The 25806-nt window shown below is 38.5% G+C and overlaps 1 protein-coding gene across 1 annotated transcript in view; it reads left to right on the forward strand.

Annotated features, from left to right (window-relative positions):
* Positions 1-25806, forward strand: part of LOC136290331 (anoctamin-4-like) — a 55283-nt gene that overhangs the window by 15152 nt on the left and 14325 nt on the right. Inside the window, exons 2-4 of the mRNA XM_066184678.1 lie at positions 257-367; positions 7179-7315; positions 11820-11978. Coding sequence (XP_066040775.1) covers positions 257-367; positions 7179-7315; positions 11820-11978 — 407 coding nt within the window. The remainder of the gene's footprint in view (positions 1-256; positions 368-7178; positions 7316-11819; positions 11979-25806) is intronic.

Below are 25806 nucleotides of genomic sequence, written 5' to 3' on the forward strand. Positions count from 1 at the left end.
TCGTCTGAATGAGGGACTTGCCAGTGGCAACTCTGCATCATTGCTGATAGCAGAGATTGTTGTTGTTTCATTCTATTTAGCTTTAAATCAGTCCATGTTCTATCTGAAGCTCCTTGGTTTGAAGAAAATTTGGTTCTGCTAAGGAGGAAAATTGGAAATACCTTCATTCAATGTGTATGTTTCCTCACCTGAAGCCCCTTGTCTGGATTTTCTACTGCACTGTCACAAACCCCATCAATCTCTTCAATTTCTTCAGAAGGAAGAGAGGATTTGCAGGTTAACCAGCTGGAAACGCAAATATGGATAAAACCAGACATACAGAAGACAGATGTGGACTTTTCAGAAATTCTTAATGCAATACAAGAAAGTAAGTTCTTCCTTGGATGCAAAATTGGGTTTATGCTAGAAGATTCAATTGAGACGCACTGAAATTGTAACTGGAGGCACAAAATGATGAACTGATTGATAAGAAACTATTATTAATACCTCTCAGGAAGTGCAATGGATTATTGAAGGCTGGTAAGAAAACTTTTACTATCAGAGAAGTTATAGTAAGATTTGAATTGTTATTTTCTATGCAGACATAATCAGAAATAGTAAGCTTCTTGATAGTTTAATCAATTCTTTGCACTCCTGAGTGGCTGTGTGAACTAATAATGTCATTAAAATGCTGCAGTCTGGGTTTGAAGACGGGATTTGAAGTTCCAGTTGTTCCAAAGTGTTGGGCTCTATTCACATTTTTGCAGCTGGTATATTTTGGGAGAAGTCATGAGGTTGTCACAACAAGCGAAGGTCCACATGTCTTAGATGCTGCACAAAACTATCTCTTTTTATATGTAATGGGCTGTGGAGTAAGTATTAATTGGTTCACCCTTCTTAAATCCAACTGCAGAATGATCTCAACACTTGTGCTAGAAGTAGTGCTACTCTTGTTAGTAACAGTGGAAGACACCTCCCTACCCAAAACTCATGCAATTCTGGAATCCAACAGAATCTGGAATTTCAGTGAGAATTTTTCCTATTAGTTTGAAATTCTTATGCAGGCTGGGAATCAAATTGCAAGGCATGCCTTCCTGGCTTCTTTATTTTCCAGTTGGATTTTAAACTGGGTGTTTGGTATAGCAATTTTATAGAGTGAGAAACAGCAGCTTACATTTTAGAGTGATAAAGGATGAATAAGAATATGTAAAAACCCAGATTCTGCCTGATTTTTGCTGTGTGAATAAGAAACCACACAGTAGTAGAATCAGGCTGTTTAGTGGTGGTATTAGCTGGGGGTTAGTATGATGGTGGATGTTGTAGTGGTTTCGCCTTCACCAGTTTCAGTTTCCCAAAGTTAGTGTAGTGGTTGTGTGTTTGCTAAAATAATTTACTCTTTTTCTGCTGTGGGATAGGATTAGGAGAAAAGCAAAGCAGTCTCAAACTTTAAAAGATGAGTTTATTAACACAAGTACAAGAGAGAAGAAATTAATTAAGAATCAGAATAAAACCTTCTAAACACTTCCCTCTCCCCCAACACTTACTTTTTTTTCTCTCAGGCAATGTATAAAGATGAAACTCGGAACTCTAGGTCAGTACCACTTATAAAACAGTCTTTCATCAGTTCATTTAGAGAGAGAAGTCTCTTTTGGTCTGTTATGGTAACTTTCCACAAGAAAGAACAGTCTGCTTGTGGCTTTTAACTCTCACAGAAACAGCCGCCCAGAGAAATCTGCAGTTGTGAAAACCCTCCTGTATCTTGCAGCCTTTCCTGTGGCTGCATATGGGCCATGCAGTTCATTGGGGTATCATTTTAAAGATTAACAGTTCCAAATGCTAAGGTTTTTCTTCATCTGGTTCTAAAACCATCTCCATTTCAAGAAACAGAGATCTTTTTCCCTGGAGGGCAGAGGGCTTCATACCACTTTATCTTACTCTATTCAAGCTTCTCATAAGATCACAGCTACTTCAGTATTTACTTATCCCATCACAAATACCTTTGCTCAAATCGACAATCTAAACATTCTCATCATCTCCCCAATGCATATTTTTTTCACAGTTTAAAGGGATATTCTAGAATATTATAGTCTGTTACCACAGCTCACAAAAGACTTTCAGCCCAAAAACCAAGGCATCTTCTCCATCTCCTCATCTAAGATATAACTTCTCAGCTGACCCCGATATATTCATAGTGTCTCTTTACATGTCTCTCACTCTGGCTTTCCTCTCACTCAGAGAAGGGTTAGTGCTTTGCAAGCTGCATCTGTGCCATGAAAGAGTTAAATTCTTGCCTTGGTCTCTCCCTCTTAGGCTGCGGCTCATGATGTTAGTTTTCAAAGCCACGCTGATGGGCGGTGTGGGGCTCAGAAACAGTGGCCAGGATTTCCGTAGCCAGGCTGGTGGACATCTTCCCCCACCCTTGGTGACATCGGGGTGGGCCCAGCCCAGCCCGGGCTCAGAGCTGCTCCCTGGGGGCCCGGGGGACATCTCCCTTAGCCCAGCCAGCAGTGGGACAAGCCTTAAAGTCATGTTAGCAGGATGTTAGCAGACGATTGGGCCCAGTCCAGCCAAGATGGCTGTAGCAGTAGGGCCCAGCCAGCCTGCTAGGCTCAGGGGCTGGCCCTGTTACCTGTTCCAAGTCAGGAAGGAAAAAAAAATTTTCCCAGTACTCTCTGATTTTTAACCTGTGTAATCCAAGGAGTTTCTAACTCTCTAATTGGTCAATCAAGCTGTCAACATTGTGTTATAGCTTCCTTAGAAAAAATCACTTTTGTGCTAAACCAGCACAGGGTAATATTTTGAAATTGAATCATCTTATTACTTAAGCTACAGGTTTAGGAAAAATTCTATGTTTTCTGATTTAAAAAGCTTTTCCCATCAAGAAATCTTAATGTGAGGTCTTGTCTTCTCCCTTCTCCACACCAGCACGGCCCAGATATAGGCCTGGGCATAGTTGGGAATGCAGACTGGAGAGGCTGAAAAGGCACTATAGTCTTTCAGAGCTGAATAGACAAGATTGCTAAACATGGATAAGCAATTTAAACTGTGAGTGTTTCATGAATTAACATTTTGATTTATGGATTATTCACAATCCATTTGAGAAGGATGAAGCTTTCATAGCCTTGGAGAGAGTGTTTTTCCTTTATCCAGACAGACACATGTGCTGTTGTGAAGTTAACCTCTACATCCTTTAGCTACATCTCCTTCATCAAAGACAAAAGGAATTCTGTACAACCCACTTTGCAGAGGCTTGTTGTGTGTCCAAGGGGATGTTGACACCTGCAGTCTGTTTCAAATATCATCTAATGGGGGTAAACATGTCTAAATATTCTTTCTAGAGAAGTTGCTCTAAACAGTCAATGTTACTTTTATTCCCAGTTGTTAGCATTGAATGATAATTTAAAACAGGCTAATGATGCTTTTAGAAACCAAATAACTTTTCTTGCTAAGGGAAGCTTTGGAATATTGATCTTCAGCTAGCATTATCCGAAGTGAAACTATTCTTGATGGCTTGGTGGGACTTTTGCTAATAAAATGACAACGAACAGAAACATGATCTCTGAGCATGTTTCCATCTTCTCACACATAGTCAGGTCCAATTTTTTAATGAAAGTTCTTATTTTCAGGCACTTCCATTTCAGCATCCACCTTCAGAAAGTTAAAGGAGTTATCTTGGTTTTGAGTCCTACCTATCAGCATCTTGATCTGAAGTGATTTGTGGACCCACTGAGATTGTTCATAGACTCCTGCTCAGAATTTATCAGCATCCAATTTTCAGAATATATATTCTACTATATTTGGGATAAAAATATTTGTATACCCACTTTTCTTTCCTTTTATTCTTCAAGGGATTCTGAATTATCAAGTCATTTTGATTTTTTTTTCTGCAAAATAGAACATGAGGGGGAGAAAAGGGTTTGCATATTTAAGCTGATCTAAAATCAGAGAGAGAATTCTGAATTCTTAATATCTCCTGTAGCAATGCATGTGCTGCTCTGTACCCCTGTTAAATTTCACTACTTAAAAATACATGATTGTACAGTAGCACCAGTCTGTCTCCCAAATAGCATTTATATATATAATAAAGCCAATATATGTTATTCAGTTAAGGACATTTGTGGGTATATGCACGTCAGGGTCTGAAGGGGACAAGAAAGATGGAGCCCTGATTATCCTTTAAGCAATAATTCAGCCATGGAGGTGTTCAGTCCATTGGAGTGGAAGGACTGAGTTACCTACAAGCAGCAGAGAGTTATTTTGGAAGTACCATCACCATTATAAACGTAAAGCAAACACGAATTGCTATATAAATTATCTATTTTGTTTTGTAGAACAGTATTGTATCCATTTATTTTTAAGTATATCATGAGACTTGAGGTAGAAAAATTATGTCAGCAAATGTTGGGGGGCCCATATTTTCTGTAGTGACGAACACACGAATTATCTGTGTATTTCTGATATTAACAATTTTCCACTGTAGGCAATCTGGACAAGTCCTGGTAGCTAATTTCACTAATCAGCTGAGAGTTGCTTCCACAACTTTTTCACTGCTGAGAAGAACTGTATTTTAAAATGACCTTAAAATAAGATTTCTTTTGGCTCCTTACTAGTCCTCAGGATAATCCAGTAATTCTGTATTTCAAGCCTCCAGACACATTCACTGCCTTACATACCAAGTTCTGTATCTCAAAACGTCTGCTTAAAAACTATATATTTTGCAACTCAAAGCATTACCAGCACTTCAAAAAGTAGCAATTCTAGTATCTCAGAGGCCTCATCTTTCATGCCAAAGCAGTCTTAATGTCAGAACAAAGATAAATTCCCTCAAGTATAGTAAAAAGGCAAAATTTCATTTTTACAGCTTTCATTGATGCTGTCTGTAACAGACATATATATCTTGAATAATCTTCAGAAAGATTCACTGTTTAATTATTTTTGGGGATTTTTCCACAGTTGTTTTCAGGCAATATTGAGGTTTTATATACATATACAGATTCACGGGCCACTGCCATGGAGGCACTGATGGGTTTCTATTCAGTGAATTTCAAGTCATTCAGAATTCTTTCTGTTGAATATTGAGATTAATTCTTCTCACATGAACATGTGTGCAAAATCTGGTCATGCCCTACACCCAAATTATTATCTGATAGGGTGGAATGTTTCAAATCTTGACTTTTGAAAGAGTGAAGGACATGAGGTTAGTCTGTGTTGTGCTTTGTTGTGGCAATTCTCCTCTCTTTTATAAGCATCTCTAGTATGACTTTTGTGGATTGAAAAGAAAGAAGGTAGGAAAAAAAAATCTGTAATATTAGTGCTGCATGTGCTACAAATTGGAATCTGTTTGTTGCCTTTTAAGGCTCCTAAAGCCTCTGTGGTTTCCCCTAGGACAATTTAGAGGCAGCCAGTGACACTGAGGAGCTGCAGGCTCTCATCACATATAACTAAACAACACCAGAAACTCAGAATTTCTCTTACAAGCTATGCTGATTAAGTTAGCGCATTGGCCTAGTATTTAGAGTGGGTTAATTTGGATGTGAGGACTTCTCTGTTGTTTCTAAGACTTATAGCTGTTTTCCAAGCAAAACTCTTGTAATTAAAATTACAATGTCTTTCATTAATCTTATCCCTATTTTATGCATGAAAATGAAGATGAAGGATTCTTGAATATTTTGATAGGGTTTTCTTTTTTTATTACCTACAGATGTAATAATAGACTTTAGATGCTGTAAAAGACATGAACAAAAAGGGAAGAAGTTTTCTCCCATGCTCAAGTTTGACAGGGAAAGAGTAGTATATTTAAATTGCAACATATGTCTGTTTTAAGGATGAATATTATGAATAAGGCTCTCCTGCTTGTGAGCATGAAAAATAGGCCACCTGCAGAGACTGGGGAGTTGGTATTATCAGCAATTTTTTAAAAGGATTTTGAAACTGGGCCATGACCCCTGAAGAAGGGAAAGGTGAAAAGGAGGTCACAAAATACTCATGATCGCTGGGAACAGTCAGTGGCTTTTAATTTCTGGCAGCTAGCCAGTCTCTCCACAGTGGGGAAATGGATTTTTACACCTGTAGCCAGTTGTTAGAAATGGAACTAAGTTGATGCCAGCAATTTTGGCTCTTAATATAGATTTTCACCAACAGGAATTACAATTGCATGTCACTAAATTAGGGGAGCTGAGGACATGCAAAAGCAACAGGAGTTTATTGCACAAAAGAAGAATGATTCCAAAAATCAGTCAAGCTTGCAAGAAATTTGAACAGGGATAGGGGGTTAGACTAATTTCTGTCGAGACTATTAGATATTTGCTGCCACTGTAGTCAGTGGAAGAGGCTCAGTAGCTGGGACCTTTGGGGGTCCCTTCTAACAGCTATAACTCTACTTTCATAATTTTGGATTTTGCCTGTGAGGCATGAGATTGGAGAGCTGAAGTCCATCCACAGCTGAAGTGTGATCCTCAGCTAAGGCATTTTTCTTCTCCTGGCACACATCTCTTCATCATGTTTTTCACCAGACCTCTTGTGCATGGAGTACAGAGTGAACCTGCCTGCCCTGCTCCTTCCATCTGGCAGTCACTCCAGACCTTAATATCTATACTTTTTATGAAGGTTGGTTTACCACAGCTTAAATCTGTAGACGTAAGCAGTTGCTTCATGCAAGACTGAGGGCTGTGTGGTGGGTGGATCTGAAAGTGTCAGATTTAAATGCATCAAAACATGCCAAACTGTGAAAAGAGAAGTATCTGCCCAGGTTTGTTTACTCAATGCCTTTCAAAAAACAGTATTTACTTAAGGCCCTCCACCTCTGACTGCCCCACAGGTCTGTAAAACTTTGAACATTACACTTTGTATAGTAGGTTAAAATTCTGCCTCCTTGTAATAAAAAACTTTCAGAGACAATATTAATCCAGAAGGTAGTCATTTAAGTCATTTTCCCCAAAAGAAGCTGAGAAGATAGCTAATATCTTTTTTATTGTGACAGCAGATTGTTTATTTTTCATCACAGGTGTGTTGTTAGTGTCTTAAATCTTTATGTGGCTCATTGATGAAGAAAGGACTTCAACAATGCTCATCAAATTTTAAAATTAACACGATATATATTTATACCAGAACTAAAAAGTGAAATTATTGAAGGGTTATACTTGCTGTCTTCATATGGTCCACTGGTGATTCGAATGTATATTTTTATTTTTGTTTTTTAGTAGCTAAGGATGTCAACATTTTTTTTGATGAGTTAGAAGGTGTGAACAGCCCTTCCAAAGATGATGATTCCCTGCTTCACCATGGTAACTTGACCAGTACTTCTGATGATGCCACCAGGCTGGAAGTCGTGGGAGAGGTAAGGACACAGAATTATTAATACAGTATTTATTCATGTCCATTATAAAGATGTAATAAATATAATTTGATTTTAAATTTCATTCTCTACCATCAAAGTGTGTCTAATCTTTCCCATGAGAACTGGTTTACCATTCTTAGATTATAATGCTGAAATATAAAATATCTCAAATTCAAAAGTTTTGATTTCATGCACCCTCAGTGAAACATCTATACAAATCTAAGGCTTCAATGCTTCTGAAAATGCTGGAAAATTTTTCCCTCTATTCATCCTTTAAGGGGAAAGAGTGTGGAGAGGATTTATCTACAATTCCCATGAGAATTGGATATCAGTTATGAGACACATTCCCTTTCCAATTAAGAACAATTATGACGTGATGGTGCATAATGGTGATTCAGAGAACATACCAGGGAGAGAACGTTCAGCAGGTGAAGAGACCAGGGACTTCTTTCCTCAGGACTGGGGCTACATCTAGACTACTTACTGGACTGGTCTGATGTTACCTGCAAGTTGTGTCTGAGGAATTTTTGGCAGAGGGCTCACTGGAACATATCAGAACTGGCAGGGATCATGCTAGTAATTAAAAAGAATGGAAAACCACAGGACATTGCTGAGGGCCCTGCCCTGACCCTCTTTTGTTTACTAGTTTGATAGAGTTTGGAGAAGGCAATTAGACATTATCTTTTTCAGCAGCTAGAGGGTTTTGTGAAACAAGTTCTTTTGTGCAGAACTGCTGAGGAGAGAGAGATTTTCTTTGTTCTAGAAATTCAGCCCATAGAGAGCTGCACGCCTTGAATGTTTAGACAGATAACTGAAGCAACTAAATTCAGGACACCCTGAATATGTTTGACCTTGCTCACAGTTTCATCTTCCTTAATCATAGCTCTTCTTTAGCTTCCCATACAGCAAAGGACCCTCTTTACCTGCTTGTACCATAATAGGTTAATCTGAAATTATATTCCCATGTTGCATTTTGGGACCATGCACCATATGGTTTTTAGCAAAAAAGAACAGGTGAAAGGCACATGATTTTTGTAAGTTAAAGAGGAAAAATTAACAGAAAACTATCAGAAGGACATGCTGCTGTAATGTAATAATATTGAAAAAACAATACCTCAAAACCTTTTTTTTTCTTTCTCTTAGATGTGTTTTTCTGTTTTTTTTAAAGGGAAAGGGAAAACCTTGAGGAATATGAACACATTTAAGGGGTCTTTTTGTAACCATAACTGAGGAAAACAGCAGTGTAGGTCACATATAGGTATAAGATAGGTGAAAAAATATGAAAATTGAAAGTCTTAATGGGACTTCAGGAATGCTGCAGCCTACCAAAAAATGTTTCAAAGTACTTGGTTCCTGCTAAAATCTCGAAGGAAAAGATACACTGTTCAGATGTTGTATGGTTTGTATGGATATGTGTGGGTAAGCCCTTTGGCCTAAAGCTCTCCTAGCGTATGCATGTATATGAGTCATGTCTGAATGCGGATGGTTCCCAGCTGAGCACCTGAGAATATAAAAAACTACTGTATTCCCTGGAAAAGAAGTCCAAATTATACAAGACGTATTACAATACAATCATAAAGATAAACAGAAATGCTAAGTTCTTGTTGGAGTGAAGTCTTCACTGTTCTACTATCTTCCAGCATCCTTTTTTAGATGAAAGAATGGGGGTTTCACATTTGTGACTACACCACTTTTTCACCAAAAAAAAGCAGTCAGACCTAGTGGTATATATTTTTTCTTCATCAGTTTAGGAAAACTGAATTTTGATGTCATAACACAGGTAAGGGAGATGCAATATCTGGAGGAAGGTAGGACAAACTTCTGTCTGAAATACCATAAGCCTGTAATACTTGGATTATGCAGAAGTCCTGCAGCTGACACTGCTGAACCAGCCCTAACTGTCTGTGTATCGTGTTTGATCCTCAAGAGTTCTTGCAAGTCCAGACTCTGTCTATAAAATTGCCTTAGAGTCTGTAACAGAAGGCCAGAGAAAGGATTCCTTACCAGAGGCCATAACAGTCTAATAGGGTTTATCAGTCTGGATTTGACATACAGTGTTCCTAAAATGAAAAGGACCTTCAAGTGCACATAAGGGTGTCCAAGCTGCCTTTCTGAGTGAAAAATTACAATACTGTAGTTGGTAATGTTTCACAAGTCCAAGAGAAGTAATTTTCCCAGGCAGTCATATTTGTAGTGGAAGAAATGTGACAAGTCAAATACTTTGGCTAAATCGCATAGATTCTCTTTAATGTAAGGTTCTGCATTCATTGATGAGTCGGTGCAGGGCAAACCAGTTTTCTTCAGAGAAAGCAGAAACATAGGAAGGGGCAAATCAATTTTTCCAGTGGAGTCACTACTTCATGGAGAGAAGGACACATTTCTTACAGTACTCTCAAGATGAGTCTGAGTTCAGATGAGGAGCGTACATTTGAAATGGATCTCTCAATTGCCCCTACCCATGATTTCTTTGCAGTCCAGAGCAGTGTTGGATTTTAAACCTGTATTCCTTATGTATGTAAATCCAGTGAGTCTTTTTGGACCAGACTACAGTGAACCCAAAGTGAATCCTTAAGCCTAATTAGCAGGTCCTCAGCATGGATTGTTTTGCTCTACAGCTCCTTTCCTATTATGCCAAAAATACATGTTGACTCTGACTGCTGAACAGGAGGCTTGTCAGGAGGTTTAGAAATCACAACAGGACCACCAAGCTGACCCACAGCCTCTAAATCTTCTGCTATATCCTTCCTTTATTTAAATAACCTTAAATATCCTTTGGGTTGTTGGGGCTTTTTTATGTCTTCTTGACAGAGATTTTTAATGGAAAAAGAAAAAATGTGCCTTCTGAGCTGTTTTCACATTTAATGTTCTATGAAAAATACTTTTCATATCTTGATAATATCATTTATCAGCATGATATGCTGTATAGATATAAATAGTTTGCTACTGTTTTTTCCTTAGAGATTAAATCTTTTTTCTTGCCTTTATTTTGGGCTCTAAGAACTGTTCCACTGTATCAAGTCTGCCCTAAGTTGTGTCAGGAGTTAGGAATTCTAATGAAAGAATGTTAGAAAAATCCCCTTCTTCCTTCAATGAACTGGATGTACCAAGGGGATGGAACATTTGGGATGCTTTCATTGCTTTTTCCATTTAATCAAAATGCCAGCTGAGAATCAGAAAGATAGCTTACACTAAACTCTTTGAATGGGAAAATTGTTTTGGGGGGTTTTTCCTGTAAAAACAATTTTTCCTATTGTAATGTTCACTTTGTGATTTAAATTCAGAAGCAATTCTCCTATGGAGAAAGTATTTTGAAAATTCCCTCCTTCCCCCAGAGGTGAAAAAAAAAATTTTTTTTATTTTCAGAGACTTGATTGTGTATTATAGGGCAGGGCTACTTTTGGCAGGAATAGCAGAGCAAGTTTTGGAAAAGCAGAGGTAAATTAGCTTAACCTTCCCTTCACCTTAGAGCTGGACTGATCTTGAGGTTCCTGGAGGTCCTTGCCCTTTATACTGCTCAGAGGGAGTGATGTTTGTTCCTATGTATCCTTCACACTGTACATTTCCTGCATGAAACACTACAACCATTGCAAACTGCCATGCAATTTCAACTTGTCTGAAAGTGAAAGCTCAAACCCTGGGCAGGACTTGTATAATGTAGAAGTAGTGTTAAATTGTGAGGAGGATCTGTAGAGAATTTCATCTCATGACTTACTGGAAAAAGATCGGTAGTTTGGTCTTCTATATCTCAGGAGAGTGACGTCTTTGTCCTCTTATTAACAGTGAAATCAAGTTGTGTTTTTCTGTCAGATCAAACTTTTTTTTTTTAAGAAAAGAGATAGTATTTATTGTTCTTATTGGTTTTACGTGCTGCTACACCTGACACCAGGAGTTCTTTCCAAGTAAACACAAATAAATCCATCCTCAGCTATTCCTTAAGCAAGGAATATTCTGAAGTTAGATTTGATGAGGTATGGTGAGGTTGGTACACAACCTTCATATTGTTGTCTGTGTCCTGTGGGGCAAAGTAGTGAAAATCTCCATGCCAGGTTTTAGTGTTTCTCACTACAGTAAATGTTAATGATAATGTTTACTCTTTTGACATATACAAAGACATTCAGCCATATAAAGTTCTTGATTTTAAATTTGCACTTCAGTAACACTATTCTCTGCTCTATTTTATAAGAAATTATTCCTAATCTTATGGAGGGTTGTGGGGGACGAAGGCTTGCACTTTCTATTCTCTCCTATCCCATCCCCATATGTCCAAGCATTTTCCTAAGGCCTCCTGATGCCCCTTAAGATCCCCTTAAGTAGGGAAGTCTGTGCTTCTGACTCTCAGATGAAGTCAGAAGCACCGTATGTGAAGAGCCTAAAACTTGAACAGCTTGTTGTGATTTCCTTATCTTTCCTGTTGAGTATTACTGAAAACTGATGATTCAAACAGCAATGCAGCAATTATCAAGGCAAATTAACATAATTGAATTGCTTGATTTTCTCTTTACAGGAGGTACCTGATAAGAACAAAATCAATGGACTGTATTTTAGAGATGGGAAATGTCGGATTGATTACATCCTTGTGTATAGAAAATCTAATCCACAGACAGAGAAGAGGGAAGTATTTGAGAGAAATATCAGAGCAGAAGGACTTCAAATGGAAAAAGAAGTAAGATATCTTCTTTAAAATAACTTCCACGTTGAAGCTTTGTAGAATCTGGGGGTATGGTTTACTCTGAAACTCCTTCACTCTGTTGTAGCAGTAGAAAAATGCTTTTAAGCATGCCTAAATACAGGCCAAAGCAGTGCAAAAGTGTAGCCTAAAGGAAAATCCGACACAGGGATTGAAAGCCAAAAGCAGGCCAGTACAGTCATCTTTTTCAATCTTATGGACAAGTAGGCCACAGAATCTCGTCCAGTGTACTGTGCAAAACAAAAAAAAAAAAGTGCTGGGTTTAAAAGGCCTAAATTCTACTGAGTGCAATCTATATTTCTGCAGCTACACTTTCTTCTGGCTATATGCTCCACTGTTTGCTGAGGCTCCTGGTACTCTTTTCAGAGACCTAACTAGATCCCTGCCTTCCTTTATCTGTCAGCTTAGGCTGTGAGAAGTCAGCAACATGAGAAGTATTTCGGTAGTTTGAAAACAGCTTAGTTTCTCCTCCTGTCTTAACCCTAAGCATAGAAATAACTGGACAGTACATTTAAATCATTTCATTATGTAATTTCCACCATAATGTCCTAAATTAGTAGATCTTTTATGGACAACAGTGTAGAAATTAGCAAAGTGTCTAAAATGTATTGACATGTTAGGTAGCAGGAACGAGGTTTAAAGAGACCATATCTCTTTTGCCAAGCCTGTGGTCTTCCTTAAACTTTGATAATGTGCTTAAGCAGGGCTTAAGCCTCACTTCCATCCAGAAGGATATTGCTGAGTGTTTACTTTTATTTGTGCCTGGTGGGCTCACACTCATGCTAATATGCATTGTCATGCTGCCACTGATGGAAAGAGAAGAGGAATATTCAGGATATAGGCTTTGATCAATTAAGCAGGTGTTACAAATTATCTTCCTATCTTTCACTGAATTCTTGGTACATGTGTAAATATTCTGTCTATGCACGCTTCTTTGGAGAACACTGGGGAGGGAAAAAGGGAAGCCTTTACAGAAAAATGAAAACGTTTCTTTTCTTTAAATGTTTTTGATTGAATATGGTGTATGTAAGTGCATTAAGAACATTTACTGGTTACACCAAAAGTTGCCCTAAACTGTTCCTTCAAATAAGCTGGAAGTCATCACCTTCAGTGCTGCAGTAATTGATAGATGTTTTCAATGCCAGAGATTGTTCATGATCACATTTCCTGTATATGTGCTACTGTCTACGTGTTACTGTTGTAACCCAACCTCCAAGACCACGAGAGTGCTGCTGCAGCTATCCACCTTTACATCCTAGTATTCTGCCCTGCTTCCACCAGGAGAGATATTGACAGGTCTCTGAAATTTGGGCAGTGTATAAAATGAATGGGGAATGAATCCTCCCTATTAATACGTATGCCCAATGGTATCAAATAATTTTTTCTACTTTGTGGTTTTTGCAGATTTATTACTGTGCTAATGTCAGCACCGAAACTATGAAATCACTTTATATTTTAAGTATTATGAAACTTATTGCAACATTCTGCACTGAAAACTTTTTCAAATTGATTATTTAAGTGCTTACTGGAGAGGTTTTTTTTGGCTTTCAAAACCATTTATTTGAAATTTGCCACCTAGGCTGCATGAATGATCTGCCAATTTGATTATTCATTTCAGTTTCTATTTTGCTAGTGACATGCAGTTTTATTTCTTACTAATCTCATTTGCCCTTGGTGTGACTTCTTGCCAGTGTCAGTAAATGTACATTTTCTAAATTCAGAATGATCAAAATGAGGTTGTGCTACATGAATCCAGCTAATGTTTTTAAAATCTAGGGTAGCAATCTTTTTTAACATATGACTCTGACCTAAAATTAAACCCTTGCATGTACATTTTATGATTGCGTTAGTTTCTAAATTTAACTGTAATCCTGAAGGAAATATGTACATTCTTAGAACACTCCCTCCCCCATCCCCAGAGATTAAGAACAGTGCTGCATAACACTTAGCTTTAAACTTAGATGAATGATCACCTAGTGTCTTGATTGTTTCTCGTTATTTTTACTGCTCCTTTTTTTTTTTGAGACTACACATCATTTTGAGTGTTAATTCTGGAAGATTATAACTGCAGGGCTTTTTTCAAGTTGTTCACATGCAATATACTGCTTCCACTGAAAAAAGTTTGCTCCTAGATGAAACGAGAAAACTGTCTGTGGCTGTGGCCACAGAACATATCCAGAGGCAATAGGTGGTAACTCTTGGACTGAAAGAAACTTTTTACCTTCTATGAATTTGTGTGATTGTTGGTTCATTCTCCTTTGAGTACTTGCTGTTCATATCTTGGCATTCGATTATGTTAGTTCTGTCCTTTTAATGTGAAATCATTTGCAGAGAGGAAAACTTGCAGAGCTATCCACACTGCAATTTCAAACCCATTTGCCTCACTGCAGGGAGGAAGAAATGCACTGCAGTGGCTCGCTGACAAGTACAGCACAGTGAAATTCCCAGGAAGTGGTGTACGCAGGGAGCAGAGTGTTCACTTAGCAGCATGAAATGAGAAAGTGAATCTGAATTCACAACAGTTGAGATAACTTCAGGTGCAATGTCAAGGTCATGTAGCTGAGAAAGGTCTGAACAGATTTCTGACTCTAGGAAAAGGTGATAATGTTTTGCAGATATTCCCCAATGAATTCACACTCACAGTCTTCAGTTGTACCACATTACTCTGCCTTGGAAGTTCTGCCAGATTTGGTGCTCAATACATGCAGTAGTAAAGAATGAGGGGACCCCAGACCAAGGAACAGATAATTAAAATAATGATAATTTTAACAAAAAAAAAAAAAAAAAAGAGAGAGAGAGAGAGAGAGAGAGAGAGAGAGAGGGAAAGAGTAATAAAACATTCTTAAAGAGTGAAGAAAAAAATTTTTAAAAATTAAATAGTAAAGATTCTAAATTGAAAACAACAGTCCAAGAGTGAATGCTAATTGAGTGGTACAGCACAAGTAATTTTATGATACTTCCCCCTCCTTTTCTGTATATATTTGTTCTGGATAGGATGAGTGTGATGACTCTGTCACATCCAGAACTTCCAGACTACATCCAACACATGTGATCACATGCAGAGATGCTCAAATAAGGTAATCAGAAATGTAGGTCACTCCTAGAAAAGAGACCCTCTTTTCTTTTCAGCCAGGTGTAAAATTTCCTTTGCTCATTTATCCTCTTTTCCAATGTCCCACAAGTGAGATAAGTGTGAAATCTTGGCTCTGGTATCCTTGATGACCCTGCTGCTCTCCTTTTCAATACTCTTTCAAAAAGACTTATGTGTGGGGAAGACAGAGAGGACAATCTCCAAATGGAGCATGTTTTTATGGGAGATGAGGTACCAATCACACAGTAAGTTTGTAGGCACTGGTACCATTTGTAAATATCACATGAGACTCAACCCTTCCAGAGCTGGTGAGCAAAAGTTTAACCAGGTCCACATTCTGATGGTAGATTTCAAATTCATCTAAATGCAAGATAAACCTGAGATTTAGATCAACCCACTGATATGCAGAAGAGAATTACTTGTGATCACTTTTATGTGAAGAGAAAATATAGATAGTGCCTGTCATTCCAAATTAAATGTTCACCCCTGTGGCCCAGCAGTTTCTGGAAAAACCTGTCTTTCCAAGAGAAAATGAAGAGTCGGAATTACTTTGAGCACATGATATTTTTCACAAGAATAAATATTTATAAATTTAACCTCTTGGTTAAAATCTGGAGAGGTACCCTTTTCCCAAATTATTCCTGCAGCATGAATTACTGTTTACCTGTCCTAAATTACCAGGTAGAACTAAGTTGCTGTCAAGAGTATCTATGCAGTTCTGGTACATGAATACAGTATTATAGATATCTTTCAGTAAAATACTTTAAGCTATACTATGATAATCATGCACAGAGGCAGCCAGCATGCAACAGCTAATTTGTATTACTCCTTCACTTGCAAACTTTTTAAGCTGCACTGTAAAGTAATAGAAATGCAGGATAGAGGTAAGAGATTTATACTGGATGAACAAACACAGACCATACTTGCATGTGTAATTTGTACAAGAGAAAAATAAGAAAGTCATCCTGCATTTAACTAAAAAGAGTGTATCCAAAATGAATGTGACGTTGGATTAGGATCTGATCATGTAACCCTAGGAACAGACTACCTTTAATTTGAACTTGGCACGATTTTTTTGGTTTTTCTGCTTCTCATGACTACACTAAACTAAGTCATACAGAGTATTTCTACTACTAAATGTACTTGATGCAGTATGGTTAATTATTATGTTCAAAGTTTTTAATTTATAGATCATAAGTGCATTTCATGCAGTTTACTTGAAAAAGCAATTGACAGACAAGTAGAAAGTGAGTGATAGAAATGTAGTAAATGGGAACTAACCACATAAGTAGTGAAAATAGTATTCAAGCCTCTTATTTTACATATTTTGTATATTTATTGTAACTAATGTCTCAGTATGAAAGCAATTAACTACTTTAAACCAACAGCATTCCTTACTGCCTTGGAAAGCAGGTTTCCTCACAGTTACTGCATGCAGAATGTGCTTCAGAAACTAGCTTCAGATATTTTACAAGTAACAGCCAATCCATTTGGACTTCTGCTGGCACACTGATCTTTGCATCTCCCTGATAAAAGATGTCAGTGCAGTGCTGGTCTAGTTTTCAGATGAATCCTAGTTGTGTGGGTTTTTGTGTTACATGCCTGATTAAAAATTTAAACTTTGCCACCATAAGTGTCAAGCTGTCACCAGGGCACCTCTAATTGCATTCACTCCCTGCCTCAAGTACCAGCTGACATTTCTGGTGCAACATCTGGCAGCAAAAACGCAGCTGGTGTATACAATACGCAGTAGAAATATATAATAGGTATTCTCTGGGGAAAACCCAAAAGAACAAGGAAGAAAAGCACAGTAAAACCTTTAGTTGTGTTGTATGAACAACTATCTACTAGTGGGTATACTCTGAGTCTTATGTTCACATGACCCTGGAAGTTATCTTTTGAAAAATTATTCAGTAGTCGATACAATATAATTACAGAATACTATTATTTCATGACCTTTCAAGTTTGCAAACAGATGTAGACAGGTTCCTGAAGAGCTAGTAATAGTTGTGTAAAGCAGTTTCTTTTAATGTGGCTGTAACTTCATGCTAGTGGGGAAGGACATAAGAGGCTAGAAACATGTATTCAGTAAGATACTTATACTTAGCAGCAAATTGGAATCTGCTTCCAAAATGATGAATGTTGAGAGAAATTATAGATGACAGAAGGAGCACACAGAGTATCTCTGTGACTTTTAGTACATCTCTGAGTGTAAAAGGAAAATAGACTTATGACCATGTCAAAGTGAGGTAAAACATAGAAAAGCTAAGAAGTTCAAAGACTGAAACTTCTGAGCACTAACTGTGTTCAGAAAGTGATGATGTGAAAGAGATATTATAATCAACACCTATTGCTTCTGGACTTAATCAAATACTATCATCTTTCTGGAAAAAAAATGACATCTACTCCTTTTTCTTCTTGTTTCTGTTAGTACTGCAGAGCCAAAACAGTTCTGAGAGACTGATCTGCTTTTTTCTGGTTTGTGCGTCATCACTGCAATTGTTCATGAGATTCCTGTTACATAAATGTTTTTTTCTGATTGTGATTCATGGATAGAAAAGAATTAAGCTGACTCCCAGACCCCAAGTGGCACTTGCAGATCTGAGTTAGAAAAGGTGTTTTCTAAACATAGCTTATGTAATTTGGTTCTCTGAGCAGTGCACAATAAAATTTCAGTGCCTTTATAGTTGATTTCAAGTTTATTTTTCAGTTATTACTTCAGTTTATCCAGTTATTGAAAGAACAATAACTTTTTTGTTATAGATGTTAATTTAATCCACCAGGCATACAGTTAAAACCAGAGTGCTTAGTCTATGGTCAACTGACTTTTTACAGCTTGCCAGGAGAGTTTGTGTGCTAGCCAGGAGCAAGCTGCAGGTCAGCTGGAAAATCTTTTCCTGGCTGCTAGGGTTTTTTTGATGCTCATATCCTTTCCCTGTCATGTTGAGCTTACTCTACACATATCAAAAGCAGCCATCCACTAGAGAAAAGGGTGGCTAGGGAAAGTTTCTACCACTGAAATTATATCAGCTGTCCTCGGAACTTTTTGACAGAGAGAAAGATAGCTATGAGTATACCTTTATTCTCACATAGGCATGTACTAGGACGCACCAGGACAACGGTGAGAGTGGTGATCATCCCTACTGTGCATGCATGGTAGGTCAAGCAGCATGGAGGATGTCACCTATGGCTAACAGGTTTCCTTTAGGCCAAACTGGCATTTGGACAAAACTAGGCTTTCTTGATCTTTGGAGAAGATGAGACCTTGTATTGGGTTTGCACGGCAAGGTTTTGGTGGTACATGGGGCTACAGGGATGGCTTCTGTGAGAAGTTGTTAGAAGTTTCCCTCACATATATCAGAGGCAGTGCCACATAGCTCCAAGATGTCAACAACAATGGTAGCAGCTCTGTGATTAAGTGTTTAAAAAGGAAAAAAATCTGCTGCAGAACAGCAGCCAAAGGAGAGGAATGAGAAAATGTGAGAAGAACAACTCTGCAGACACCAAGGTGAGTTAGAAAGGAAGGGGTGGAGGTCCTCTAGATGCTGAAGCTGAGATTCCCCTGCAGCCTATGGTGCATACCATGGTGAGGCAGCTGTGCCCCTACAGCTCATGAAGGTCAACAGGAGAGCAGCTATCCACCGGTAGCCTTTGGAGAACCTCACACTGGAGCAGGTGGATGCCCAAAGGAAGCTCTGAGCCTCTGGGAAGCCCACACTGGAACAGGTTCCTGGCAGGACCTGTGGCCTCCTGGAGAGAAGAGCCCATGCTGGAGCAAATTTGTTGGTAGGACTTGTGACCTTGTGCAAGAGACCCACACTGGGACAATCTGTTCCTGACAGACTGCATCCCAAGAAAGAGACACATACTGGAGAAGTTTGTGAAGAACTGCAGCTTGTAGGAGGGACCCAAGTTCGAAAAGTTAGTGGAGCACTGTCTCTTGTGGAAGGGACCCCACACTGAATCAAGGGAAGAGCATGATGAGTATTCCTCCTGAGGAGGAGTATCAGAGACAACAGGTAACTTGCAGCCCCCATTCCCTGTCCCTACATACCACTGGGTAGGAGGAGGTGGAGAAAAGTTGGAGTGAAGCTGAGCCTGGAAAGAGGGACGGTTAGGGGAAGGTGTTTTAAGGTTTGGTTTTATTTCTCATTATCCTATTCTAATTTGATTGATAATAAATTAAACTAATTTCTCCAAGTCGATTCTATTTGGCCCATGAGGGTAACAGCTGGGTGATTTATCTTTGTCCTTATCTAAACCTGTGAGCTTCCTCTTCTATTTTCTCCCTTGTCCTGTTGAAAAAGGAGTGATGGAGTGCCTTTAGTGAGGCCTGGCATGCAGCCAGGGTCAACCCACCACAGATGTAGTTCAATGTTACTCCACTACTGTAATCAGTATCAAAAATTCCATAGCTTTCATGGACTCTAGTAAGTTGTTTAAGTCTCTCACTTTTCTGATCCTATTATTCAATATGTAAATATCCACAGCTAATGAACTTACAGTACAAATTATGCAGCCTGCAGGCTCTGTATTTTCAGGAGCAGCATAACATCGTTATTAGCAGGTACAGTTTGTTATTTAATGTTTTAAGCTCTGCGTCTGTTTGGATCCACAAATCATGGACAAGGACATCAACGTGACATAAACTATGCCTGCAAAAAGGGAACCAGACTGAAATGCAAACTTTACCAGAAGCATTATAAATGAAAGTGCTCCCAGCTATTTCATTTTAAACATTGGGCTGTTCATTTCTTCCCATTTCAGCCAGAGCAAGTGGAAATCAGACTGATCTTATTATCTAATGCGCATAGCAAAAGGAGTCTTTTTTAAGCAATGTTTTACAGAAAAAAGTGTTGGTACAAGCAGAACAATGTCTTTTCCCAGGGAGTGTACAAAAGAACCATGGGCACTAAACAGTGCAGAAGTTTCAAGCTTCCTGAACTTCTGAGGGAAAAGTTTTAGATTTCAGATGCTGTGTCTGTCCACTGTAAAGCACAATGGCAATTTAGAAGAAAAATTTGAGGAGATAAATTAAAAGTCTGGATAGATAGGGTCTGAATTCAAATTTCAGAATACAGTTCTTTAAGATAAATTTCTTGATTATCCGAAGGGGCCCATAAGTGAATGTTTCTGAGTTGACACATGCCAACCTTTAACAGGGCTTTGTAAAGCTAAGTAGACTAAGCAAATGTTACTGAAAACTTGATCCACTTTTTTGAAAAAATGTGGCTTTTTCAGGAATAGGGAGGTAATACAGAAAAATACATAGATAACTGAATAGGAATTTAAAAGTCCCTGACATGCTTCTTTCAGGAACAGGTAAAACTTCTTGGCAAAGAATTTACTGTCATCAACATCCACAAATCAGAACATAAAAATCTTTTGAAGAAAAAAAACCAGACAGGCAATAGATTAAGAAAAAATTATCATGATTATATATGAAATGTCCCCTATATGTCAAAAGTCACCTTTCCTTGTACAATAACTGGTCTTAAACTGCAATTATTTTTGAGGTGTTGTTTTACCTGCCAGCAGCATCAGGAATAGGCACAATGCACAAGGCTACAATCACTTAATGCACAGTGAGAGTTTTCATTGCCCAGAGGTGACATGACTGGTTTGCTGCAACACTCCCTTAAAGTAATGGGTTGATAAGTAAAAATCTAAAGTTGTCTCTAGGGAACAGAAAGACAGAGTATACAGAAACCCAGCCGTAGGCTCTGTGTACTCATTTTATGTTAATGATTTTGGTGTTGAACTTGTTTTGAGAAGACAGCACGGTATTTACAGCATTCTGCATCTAAACCAAATAGTAATGATTGTTTCTACGGGACATTTACATCTTCCCCTAAAGCCTGAGGTGGTGTGGGGTCGCCCCTCTGAAAGTAGTGCCAAGAGGGAAGCATGAACCTAGAAGGGACATTTCCTTTTCTCTCTGCTCTTGGCACAAGGACTCCAGGCCCTCTCGTTGTCTGATTTCCTTTGTTACACAGGGTTAAGTCCGCGATGGGGCAAGTGGAGCATTAGTGCCCTGTGCCTTGGGTTACCTGTATTTCAGTTTTGGCAACAGAACGAAATAGAACTAGTCAACTACATCAGGGCTCAACTTTCTTGCAAAAGGCCTTTCAGTTTATGGGCCTCTGGACCCAAATGAAATGCAGAATTATCCACTGCATATTTACATATTTGTTTCTTGCTGCTTGAGTGGTAATGAAATGGTGTTGTTTAAAAAAAGTGGTGAAGTTTAAAAAAGCCTGACCTGAGGGAAAAATGTTTCTGAGATAGCCATGCTGACTGAAACTTCTGTCAGCCAGTTAGTCAAGTCCTCCTGTTTAAATTCTTATCTGGTTTACAAAACTCTCTTCTGTGAACAAATTATCTTTTATTTTGTTATCTGAAACCTCTTGAAAGAATCTGTAAAAGTACATTTCAGACAAAAGTGTGAAAACCCTTTTTTTTCCTCTTGGAGGTCCTCATGGTACTCTACTTACTACTCCTCTTAGGTACAGCTTGATTTTATTAATTGACTCAAATAGACCTTTCCATTTATAACAGGATTGACTCCCCTTTTTAAAATATAAGAACTTTGTGCTTACTTTTTTTTATCTAAAGGCCATCTCTTACACCTTTTTAAACTTCAAGATTTTTCATAAAGAATAAAGCCTTCACAGTGAAAACGTGGAGAACAAAATGAGACATACATCTGGAAACCATGACTCTATACTTTGTCTTGCAATATGCAAAATTCATGTTCTTCTTCTCAATAAATTTGTCATTTTGGATTTAGACTTCTACATCTTTTTGTGCCTTATAAATTAATAATCTATTCTGTGACTCCATTTTCTGGGGAACCTGGAGAGGCTCCAGAATGCTGATGGGAAGGCATATCCGAAGATCAACTTCATGAAGCAGAGCTGTCTCCAATGCTAGATCAGGATGGCCATGGCCTTTTTCTCTGGAATGTAGATTTTCTATAGATTACAGCCTGGCCCTTCAATCACCAGACTTCTTGAAGTTGTACTGTGAGTGCTATTGCTATTGGAAACTGCGACTTTCTGAGATGAGATTGGATTAAACAAATGTCCTGAAACAGCAGCTGAGAGGATAGAAACTGATTTTTCAAACATTCCAGGTCAATGTCCTTGTGCAAATTTATGGATTTTATCATTAGCTTCAGAAATTCACAGGAGAGAAGAATTTGAAGTAATGAAATACAGAAAGTACTGACCAAATTTCAAGAGGCCTTTTAAAGTACAGAGGACACTGATGGGAAGCTTTGTTATTTAAAGATCTGCATTTCCCTATATCTTCTCTGCGGGAAGAATGAATAGGGTGGGATGGGGAAAATGGATGGCAGCCAAGGTCTTGTAAAATGTTCTGAATCAAATGCTGCCGCTGTGGTGTGTCCCAGACAGCTGAGCAATGCACTAGAGGCACCCAGTAAGGTGCAGTTGTAGGAAGTAAGTGTCTCTGCTACTGCAGAAGTTGATATGGATGGGGTCAGGTAACAGGAGTCCTTGGAAAATGAGATGATTGTACTGCAGAGCCCCAAGAGGAAAAAAACCAAACATACTGACTGTAGCTGTTGACAATGTACATAATCCGACTCGGTAGGAACAAACCCTTAATATGCATCAGTTCATCTCATTCTGAGGAAAATAGAACTAATTAATTACACCTTGAAGGTGCCTGTTCCTCTCCATTGCAGATATCTAAACTTAGTTACCCTGAATCACACCTGTGGTGTCTGCTCCTTGGGGGTAAGCCTTCAGGGAACTTCTCAGGGCTTAATACTGCCAGCGTTTTGATACAAATATAGTGGTCTGCCAGTATCCAGCAAGGGAAGCTGGGTCAGATACCTGTCACACACCATATCTATAAACTACTCAAGATAAGCCTTTTTGTTTGTCCTCTGTCCAGGTGTTACCTATAGATTTATATTAATAGATCTGTGGATTGCAAGACCATCCCCAGTACTGGTGTAATGTAAAGTATACAACTAATGGAATTGTGTGACAACTGAAAATTTCCATTCTAAAACCCCCAAACTATGGAATGGATTAATGCTTCTGCAGTTTTTCCATTATTTGACATTTTTTGTTCTTTGATGTTTTGACTGGGAATTGATGACCGCTTGCCATGCCAATTTACATTTCCATCTTGGCCTGGTTTTTTTCTCTGTCTTATGAAAGGAAACACCATTCATGTCTCCTACTACTGTATTATTCCAGCCAAAAGGCACAACACAAAAATGATTTGGGAAAGGTGAGCTGTTGCAGTGGGTGGAGATAGAAAGGTGCCGCAACCTTCCAGAAGCGTCCCCAAGTGGAGAGCTGCCAGGAGTCACAGGCACATTAATACAATCATGCAACACTCACACTGGATAGCTGTAATAAATCCCTTGGTAGAGAAGAAAGGGAAGGGTCTTTGCTTAGAGTTCCACAGAGAGATTTTATTGCACCTTTAGGTGAAGAGGTCCAGGGCCAAAGACAGGGGCACAAGTGAAGGACCAGGGTGTATATACAGGGCAACAGGGGCGGAGCTGGGAACATGATCCAATGGGTGAGGGAGAAAGTGGTGTAGAGGCGGGGTAAGGTACAAGGAGAACCAATGGGGGGAACGGGTGGAATGTGGGTGGAGGATTGCACCAAATCAAGGCAAATGTGGCCTTGGAGAAGGGAGAACATTTGAGGGGAGGGACATGTACGGGAGAAAGGGGTGGGGAGGCCAACGGGCCAACTGGGAGAGCAGAATTGGGGTACATTTGAATAACAACCAAAGAACTCTGGGAGGAGGCTGCTTCTTTTCCTCCTAACATGAAGGGATTTGTCCTGATTAAGGGACATTCCTCCAAGGGAGCCTTAAGTGCTCTGGTTTAAGAGATGCACTGGCCTCCACAGTGAGCACATTAGAGTTTTGGAAGAGAGGGGAATTTAGAATGATGGTAAGAAAGCATAAGAGAACACGAGAATCAAAATGTGGAGGCATATGCACATTAAATCATGGCAGATATGTAAGAACAGCCCCCTTCTCATTGTATAACTACCACTATAAAAATGTAAGTGTAAAATCTCTTTGGAAATGCAGCACAAGCCCTTAACATCTTGAAACAATTGTTTTGTATTTATGGAGAATGTCTTAACAGAATGCAGCAAAGGAGAAAGGCAAGGAATTAATAATCACTAGTATATTTTAGCAGAGAGTTTTAGCTGAGGAAAGGCAAACATTTTGAATATGTGAAAATGTTTCATTTAAGCAGATTCAGTGTAGGCACACAGTTCATGCTGATTGGGAATGGGGCTGCGGCCAAGCCTAATGGGCTATATCTGTGTAGGACAGGTGAATAGTACTGAAGGCAATGAAATATGGAGTGCTGAGGTGTACTGACCAGTCACAAAAGGGTAGATACAGCACACGGGTATAATGCATGTAAGATGAAGGATATAAAAAGTTGTAATGGAAAACAGTAAAGTGCTGTTACTTGAAGCCTTCTTTGGTGTCAATTTTACCTTGTCTGGCAATTCAGTATTAAATACCTGATGTTAAAATGCTGTGCTAGTTGTTAAAAAGTCTATCTTTAAAAAAGAGAAAACAAATATAATCCAGTGAAATACCAAAACATGCTATTTTGTATGGACAGTTTTTTAAAATAAATCAAAGTGAAAATTTTAACTTCTTTCCTGACAAATTTTTAGAAACCTTGTCTAATTTGCTCCATTTTCATAAAATTTATTCAGTTTGGTGTGGTAGCAAAATACTTTTCTCTCTTAAATGGGATCACAGCTGATCACTGGAATGTTCATACAGGACTAACCATGCCTTGCTAGCAAAGGCTTTTATATGCTATCTTCTTAATTAATTTCATAGATTATTTGTAGTTCATGAAGGATATTTTCCATTAAACAATATGTCACATAAAAGAAAACCTCATTTCCTAAACTCATGACTAGATTCTTGATGCAGAAATTATCTAACAGAAGCCTTTACAATCAGGGTCTCTGGACTGACATTTTATTTCATGTGACTAAAGAAAAGTAAAATCAGATCAACAGCCTGGGACATTGTGTTGGGCCACAATTTGGTTCAGGTCACATCAGGATATACATGGACATGAACAGATTACTTGCACTTACATTCATTATCTGATGTTCAAAGATTATCACAGCCCCTTCCTACAGCTCCTAAAACTAAAATGGGAACATGAATGTGTGTCAGATTTTCTTGAACACCTAGAATTTGTATTTTCTAAACATTTTCTAAAAAATGCATTTTTCTAAACCATGCATTTGCACTTCTCTAAACACCTGACAGACATTGTAACCCTACAGCTAAGCCCTGGACCACAGTCAACAAACCATTATATAGTTTATATTCTATTATATAGTTTGTATACTTTTATATAGTATACAAAAGCACTGATCTCTTTCATTGTGTTACTCTTGAGTTCCCAGCCTCCTGTAGATTGAGTTGTTTTAAGTGTATGCCTCTAACAAAGGAAAGATATTTTTCTCTTGGCCTTAACAGCTAAGTTTTGATCTTGAAGCCAATAAAAACTGAAGATCTCAGTAAGCAATTTTAAGCAAAATAAAAACATATTCCACAGTAAGTACAGCACACAGATACTGTTGAAACTCTGAAGGATAACAGATGTGTTTGAAGAAACTTATGCTTTTAATACCGCTTTTGCCTGAGTCCTCTGTGATTTCTATC

The sequence above is a fragment of the Chamaea fasciata genome, unplaced genomic scaffold, assembly GCF_029207755.1.
Source record: "Chamaea fasciata isolate MVZ Bird 193981 ecotype frontalis unplaced genomic scaffold, bChaFas1.0.hap1 SCAF_5, whole genome shotgun sequence".
Classification (NCBI taxonomy): Eukaryota; Metazoa; Chordata; class Aves; order Passeriformes; family Sylviidae; genus Chamaea; species Chamaea fasciata.